This window comes from Terrapene carolina, unplaced genomic scaffold (assembly GCF_002925995.2).
Source record: "Terrapene carolina triunguis isolate 2854851 unplaced genomic scaffold, T_m_triunguis-2.0 Scaffold112, whole genome shotgun sequence".
Taxonomy (NCBI): Eukaryota; Metazoa; Chordata; order Testudines; family Emydidae; genus Terrapene; species Terrapene triunguis.
In genome coordinates, this window is record NW_020664463.1 from 10,810,855 (window position 1) to 10,818,824 (window position 7,970).

The window sequence follows — 7,970 nt, forward strand, 5'->3', positions numbered from 1 at the left end:
GGGGGGAGGGCGCAGGGGGGGAGGGCGGCCAGAGCGCCGGGGGGAGGGTGGCGAGCCCAGCTGTGGCCCCGCTCTCCCCGGCGGCCGGAGCGCCGCGTCGCCCCCCTCCAGGTGCCGCCCCAAGCACCAGCTTGGGTGCCTGGTGCCTGGAGCCAGCCCTGCTTATGGGTAGTGAAATCTCTTATGCGGACCCTGTCAGTTACCTCCACCTGTCCTGGAATCCTCAAGGCCCAACATTCTGCCGGTCATCAAGGTAAGAGGGGTGAACTTTTAGAAATCTTCCATGCAGGTAATAACACTGAGTTAGATGAAGGCTAGATGGACCTTTGGTCTGACCCAGTATGGCCATTCTTATATATGTTTTCACTTTTCCTCCCTGCAAATCACTTTACTAGTTCAGCAGATCTTCGTATATTTTATCCAGGACCTGATCTTGGTCAAATGAAGTTCCCATGAGGTAAATCCTGAGTGGTGCATTACTCCCTTCTTCTAATGTAGGGGAGCTCCAACCTGGCCCTATTAGCCCTGAGACTGGCAGGCCAGCACAGAAGGAGTCGTGGAGCATATCCTCAGCTGCTCCATGGTCTAGACCAGTGGTTCTCAACCCACAGCCTGCAGGCAGCCCAATCAGCACACAGCTGAGGCCCATGTGACATCCTCAGGGCTGTAACTAGGGTGGGGTGGAAGGGGCACTCGCCCCAGGCACAGAGCTGGCATGAGGGTGCAAAAATGGAGTGATTCAGGATTGGGCCCAGCATCAGCGCCCTCCCCTAGCAGGATCAGGCCCACCGGCATCAGCCCTCCCCTGGCAGGATTGGGCCCAGCAGCATTGGCAGGAGACCAGGGTGCTCAGTGCCCCCACACTCTGCCAGTCCAGTGACCCTGGCTGGAGCAGGCTTCCCAGCACTAGGACTGCAGCAGCAGGGGAGCAGGGTGGGCTGCACGGCTGATCTACCTGCAGCCGAGGTAGGAGACCAGCGGGGGAGGGGAGGGAGGTACAGAGGGCTAGGGTCATGGAGGGTGAAGGGAAGAGGTGCAGGGGGCTAGGACTGCATGGAGATGGGTGCAGCGGGTGCATGGGGCACAGATTTGGGGGGGGATGGGACTGGTGGCAGTCCCTGGATGGGGGAACTAGATACTGGGGCAAAGTCCATGGATGGAGGGGTTGAGTGCTGGGAGCCAGTCCTTGGGGTGGGGAGGGTGCTGGGGGCAGTTGCCGGGGGGCAGTCCCTGGGTGGGGGACTGGATCCTGGAGGGGGAAGTCCCTAGGGGGGCTGTTCTGCCGTGGATAAGGTACCCTGTCTCTGCAGGGCAGGAATGTGTGCCAGCCCAGTGTTGGGGAGGTCTGGATGCTGGTGGGACAATCCCAGGGGGGTTGGGTGATGGGGGGCATTCCCTGGCTAGGGGGGCAGTCTGAGGAAGGGCTGGGAGACAGTTCCTAGCTGGGGGGATCGGAGGGGCTGGGTTCCTGGGTGTCTGGGTGCCTGGGGTAGTCTCTGGCTGTGGGGATGGCACACCACAACGGGTAGGGCTCCCCATCTTTGCAGACAGGCTCCGCAGCCATGCTCTCTGGGTGCTCAGCTCAGCCACACCACCCTGGCAGCAAATTAATTAATTTTAACAGTTAATGTTTTGACTTATTTTGCTAATTTAAAATGCTCTTGGTAGACATTTGCCAGTGTTGAAATGAAAGGTACTATATCGATTTGAATCACGTTGCTATCATATAACAAATACTAAACCTTCTTTTTTGTAGATGTTCAGGTAGTATACATATTGTGTGGACACGGCTCACGTAACACATAGAGAGCTGCGTATGTGCCCACAGTGGTAAATAGTCCACTGGACTGGACACTTTACTAAAGGCCCTAAGACATGTTCTTCGTTGGTTAGCAGTATCACAACATAAAATGTGACCCCTTTCTCAGCTATTGCTGTACCATCCGCTCACTTTTAGGTAGCTGCTTAATAATATCAGAGGTAAATGGCCCAATCAGAATTCTCTCTCACCTCCTTATCTTTATCACACTTCAGTCACAGTGCTTAAAATGCTTTACATTTCTTTAATCTTATTTTTGACAGTATACTCATGCACCTCTACAGAAAACTCTGATTCAGTTGACATCTCACTCATTTACATCAGATCAGACCTATTGTTGTTTGTATTATAGAGAATTAATCAGAATATAAATCTCATTAGCATACATCAAAACCATCCAAAGACCCTAACGATGAATAAAATTTTGAAATAATTTCCCCAAGATGTTCTCACCTCCTCTTATTCAGCAGTTTTCTAAGCATAAAATATATCTTAAACCTGTATAGCTTCTGGGCTTGTAAATGTTTGCCTTTGTGGTTGAGGGTTTTATTTATGAGGTGCCATTTGAGACAAAAGTCATCCCAGGCCCATATTTTACTAGTTCAGTAAATTTTCCATACTTAATGATCAAGCTGAATACTTTACTACTTATTTTTGCATATATTTCAGTGATCAAGTTGTATAACATAATAAGATTTCATAATGTGATTGAATGAGTTGCATACCTCATTAATTTAGCTACATACTTTAAAAGTCAAAATTATTGCATATTTGGAAGAGGTGAATAGTTTAATGATCAGCCTCCCCTTGCAACTTGTGCTCCAGCCCAGATATGAATGTGGGCCCACAGCGGGATGAAATTGCAAAGGAACAGAATTTTCATTTGAACTCAAATTGAAAACATCAGATTTGATGGGATCTAGAAGCTGATACTATGGATCTGGTTCATATTACTTTTAAACAAAATTCTCCCATCTGGAGAGATTTGGAATTTTACTGATGGTTTTCTCTCATCTATCCCACACACAGCACATTCAAGTGCCAGAAAAATATTGATTCACTGAGAAAAAAATGCTGTTCAAACAGAAGCAATTTAAGGTTCAATCTTGTGAAATACTAAGCACCTCCAGCAAGATATTGAGCATCTTAATTTCCTGCTGAAGTAATTGGCTTAGCAACTTCCAGGAGTTACTCAGCATCTTGAAAGATTCAGCACTAAAGAAGTTTCTAATGCAGAATTAGTCTTGTTAAGGGCCTGATCCTGTGAGGTGCTGAGCTTTTTCAACATGAGTTAAGGAGGGTGGCCCCTTGGAGGCTCAAGATATACCAGAAACAACCCTAGGTATCAAAAAAGGTTATCTAATGTGAAAGCTTGCTAAAGGACCATTATTGCTGCATACAAATACACTCGTAAAACTAATACAATATTGGGTCTGTATTAACAGAGGTGTGAATAAGGTGTTTTAATTCTATGCATACATGAACACAAATGTATCAAATCTGAGAACCAGATAGTCTATCATGTTAGTTAGTCATTTTGCTAATATGATGAAAATGTAAATATTTAAAAATCTTATTTTTTTAAAGAACTGTATTTAAAACTACTTTTACTCTACCCATACTTAACTAGCCTTTTCCTGCCATTATGGACAGAGTAACAGACACAATACTATAAATGTAAATGCTAAATTTACTGACAGTAAAATGTGTTAAACTATGGACACAGTTGCACTTATAATAAACCCTAGAGTGAATCTAAATATTCCTATTGACAACTGACATATACATATTACAAACATTTTGAAGCTGTTTGCGGGTTCTCCTTCATTTGAAAATTGCAGTCCTTTTCTTCCTCTTAAGAAAGAAACTAATCCTGCTATTCTTTAATGCCTAACAGACTTTTTGATTTGGAATATAAACAGACACAAAGTAGAAATCTCATTGGTTTTTCAGTTGCTACATTATGACATAATATTTAATTACCATATAGTTCTGTATGAATTTGTTTTGCACAACATTCTATTATTGCCATGGTAATAAAGTAAAAAGGCTTTTTATATGGTTTTCCATTGGATGACAATTTTTTTTTTCATTTTATTGTCCTGCAAGCATATATTTTGCAAATGAAACAGTCGCTGCTTTTTAAGGCATAAGATGCAAGTTATTCTATTTTGTTTAAGGACTACTATATTAACTGATACAAATAGTTTTTGATTCTCTTGGCCAAATTTAGAAGTGAACTGCAAAGGGGCATAATTTAGCCTCCCTTGCACTCAGTTAGACTTACTTACAGCCATTTATCATTGTGTAAGGGAGTCTATGGTAGGACATGCAAAGCAACTGGAAGAAGGTGTAGGAATGTGTAAATTAAATAGAATGGAAACCTCTGTATACCGTCTTTACCTGCTCTTAATTCCTACATTTGGGTGGGGGGACAGGGAGGTTCCAAATTGTTAAGTGGGTGTGAGTGTAAATCTAAGGTCCTCATCTTACGTCTGTGTAGAGTCCCATTAACTTCAGTGGAGTCTATGTGGGTGTAAGTGTCAGATAACATGACTGGGCCACAATTAAGTGAACCTTGAGTGAGGCTAAGTTTGTGTAACACACTCATTGAGGGTGTCAGAAGTTGTAAATTTCACCAATTGAAATTTCCTTTATACTTATTAAACTCACCTCTGAATTTGGCCCTCCCATTTTAATACATTTGTTCAGAGTAAAACATTGGATTAATCACTGAAAAAATGAATTAAATAAGCCTGTTCAAGACCCAAAATCAGTCATCTTTCTGTAATTCCCCCTCCTTACTAGTTACTCTATTCTAGCAAAGCCCTCTGTTCCCATGGAGTACCTTGCAGAATCAATGCCATAATTTGCTAATTCTAATGAATGTTCTTTCTTATATGAGAGACCCTATTCACTTGTCCTTACTCATTGCTTACTCAACAGAAATTCCCAACATCCCATTGACTGCAAGAGATATTTGACGGGAGAAGCTGCACCTGACCATTTATTTAGAATTAGCAAGCTTATTGAATTCATTCATTTTAAGGCATTTGAGTTCATTTTTAAAAGAAACAGCTTACAGCTTGGTAGCTAGACTTACCTCTAAGAGGAGATTAATATTTTTCAGGAAAAATTTCCAGTCTACTGTATGATTTTCATAAATCCTTAGCTTCTTGAGTAAGTGCCTGAATTGCCTGTCCGATAGTTTAAAGCAGAAATGGTCAAGTACCTGGCGGAATTCCAGTGCTTTAATTGCCCCAATGCCTTCTTTATCAAACAGAGAAAATGCCTGAGAAAGCAAAAAGGAATGTTACTTTAAAAACACTGAATATTTCAGAAGAGATTTATCTTTAGCATGGCCGTTACTGGATGGCTACATTGTATAGATAAAGGCATATGTGATATGTATTCCTCTTATCTGCAGGTATTTTAGATGTGAAGAAATGAAAGAAGTTTACAAGGATTTTATTGAAACCCCACTGGAAATGAAAAGTTTATCATTGTCTTGAGATCCAACAAGTTTAAAAATCAACCAAATTTATCCTATATTTTTGTGTATTAAATAAATAATTTTTTCTCCAATCAATAGACTCTTCCAAAAAATAAACATTCAGTAAGAACAGACAGACATTTTATATTTGATTGCTTGGATGCACAAATATACAGCCCAGGTACAAGTTAACATGAATTCCTATCAGCCAAACAAGAAAGGATACAAACAAAAATGTTTCAGACATCCACCCCCTGTAGAGTGCCCCCATAGAGAAAATTTGAGCTGGCTGTGCATACTAGTTTGTTTCCTTTCTCCCAGCAGATGGAAACTTTTGACTGGCTAAGCTAATGTTGCCTTTTTCCATTCTCCCCCCTCCAAAGCACTCTGTGGGAAAGATCTCCATTCTCAGTATCTCTTGGAGATGCAGAGGTCAACCTGTGAGCAAATAACCTCTCATCTTGGTTTCCACATTCTTGCTCTTCCAGGCATTAGGGTTGCCATCTGTCCAGGTTTTCCTAGTTTCATTCCTTTTTTGAAGGTAACTGTCCTGGGAAATCTAGAAGGGTGCTCAGTACACACTATCATCTGTCCAGTTTTATAGGCACAGGATCTTCTCGGATGTTCCAGTTTTTTGTACTTTAGAGGTGGCAACCCTATGAGCAGAGGCGTAGCGAGCGCCCTCCGTACCCTCCGACCGGAGGGGGCCCCGCAAGGAAGGGGGCCCCTAAAAGTGGCAAAATAAATACTGCATTCCAGTTTCTGCATTGTAAGGGGCCCCGCCCGGACATATGTTCGGAGGGGGCCACGTTCTTTGTTGCTACGGCCCTGCCTATGAGTTCCCAAAGACTCTTTCCACAGGAAATGTATTAGACTGAATTCTGCTTCAGAAGCAGACACTGAAGAGAGTGCAAAGAACCAGAAGAGGCATCGAATGCTGTAAGCAACTGGTGCAGTGAGAGCGGATACTGGAGTGTAGAGGAGCCACTGTGTGTGGAGCACTGTGACTCCACTCAACTAACAACCACTTACCCAACTTTATCTTTGCCCCCTTGTTTTGTTTTACAATAGAAATATGCAGTTGAATATATAAACATTGATTTTACATATGTAAATGTTTAGTACAAATTTGAAAGGAATATAGTCCTAGTCAAAGTTCTATAGGTTCACAATTTACACATACCTAATTCATTTGGTGGGGGCTTGTAGTCTTATTGGAAACCCGAGAGGTGGGCGGGCGCAAGCCCGCCCACTTCTAAAGGCCCCTCCCCCAACCCAGCGGGAGGGACCACTGGACCCAGGGACCAAATGAACGCGGGGGACAACAAATGAGAAAACCAGGGAGTGACGTGAAGGTCATAGGTTTAAAATGACAGTACCGGATGGGGACACCGAGCAGAGAACCCCAAACAGCGCCCACTGCTCCTCTAAGCTGTCCAGGGAGCCAGCGGACGCTGCCCAGTGAAACTGTGCCCAGATACGTGAAACTAGGGAGGAACGGAAATAGGCCCCCCAGTCGCAGAGCACCCCCTCGTCCAGCATCCTCCTCCTGGTAGTATAGATGGAGAGCTTGGCCAGGACCAGGAGGAGGTTGATGAGGAGGTCTTGCAACTTCGTGGGGCCACAGATAGGGTGTGCGAAAAGGAACAGGTGTGGGGAAAAGTGCAGCCAGAACCTCAACAAGAGGTTCTGGAGGAGCCAGAATAGGGGTTGCAACCTGGCGCGTTCGAGATAGGCGTGCACCAAGTTCTCCCTCACGCCGCAAAAGGGGCAGGCCTCGGGTATGGGTGTGAACCGCGCCAGGTACACGCCCGTGCTCATGGCTCTATGAAGGAGCCGCCAACCGATGTCCCCGGCGGGCCGTGGAACCAAGGTGGAATAGAGGCTGGCCCACCGGGGCTCCTCACCCTCTTTAGGTAGAAGACAGTCCCGCCATTTGGTGTCTGGGCGGGACGCGAGGGTGAGGAAATGCAGCGTGTGGAGCACCAGCATGTACAGTTGGTCTCTAGGCTTGGTTCGGAACCGGACCAGCTGCAGAGTACGCAGCCGGCTTGGAGTGTGGGAACGGTGAGGCCAGGTGGGCTCGCTCGCGGAACAGGGGCCGAATAACAATGTCCGGAGGCCCAGGGTGAGGGGTGGGCAGGGAGCGCCCTCTCGCAGGGCCCGCTGCAGGAAGATGAGAGAAACAGGTGACAAGGCGGCCTCCACCTCCTGGAGTACGCGCGCAGGGGGGTCGTAAGGGTGGAGAGCCCCATGCACCCACCAAGCACATGGGGATCCACCCAGTGCCCCCGTCATAGTCCAGGAGGTCTCCGACCCTAGTGGTTTCTGCCAGGACCAACCTCCGGTGCACGAAGGGAGACTCCGCCACCTGCACACGCAGATCGGGGTTGTGTAGCTGGGGCTCCGTGAGGAGGTCCGCCCTCTCGGTGGCCACAAAGGACCTGGTCACCGAAAAAAGCTTCCAGGTCTGGAGGAGGTCTTGGTAGAAGACCGGCAGCTCTGAGAGGTCTCGCGGAAGACCCCTCGGGTGGACAAAAAAGAGCTGCCAGTCATATCGGAGCCCTCGGAGGCGGCAGAGGAAGGCGTGCGCCAACGTGCTCCATGCCGGACTACCTGCACCGTAAAAGGACAGGGCCGGCTCTGGCTTTTTTGCCG

At 46.1% G+C, this 7,970-nt stretch overlaps 1 protein-coding gene across 1 annotated transcript in view; it reads right to left on the minus strand.

The window, feature by feature from the left end:
* The window catches only part of EFCAB6 (EF-hand calcium binding domain 6), a 146,757-nt gene that overhangs the window by 26,221 nt on the left and 112,566 nt on the right, over nucleotides 1–7,970 (minus strand). The window contains exon 24 of the mRNA XM_026652311.1: nucleotides 4,923–5,111. Coding sequence (XP_026508096.1) covers nucleotides 4,923–5,111 — 189 coding nt within the window. The remainder of the gene's footprint in view (nucleotides 1–4,922; nucleotides 5,112–7,970) is intronic.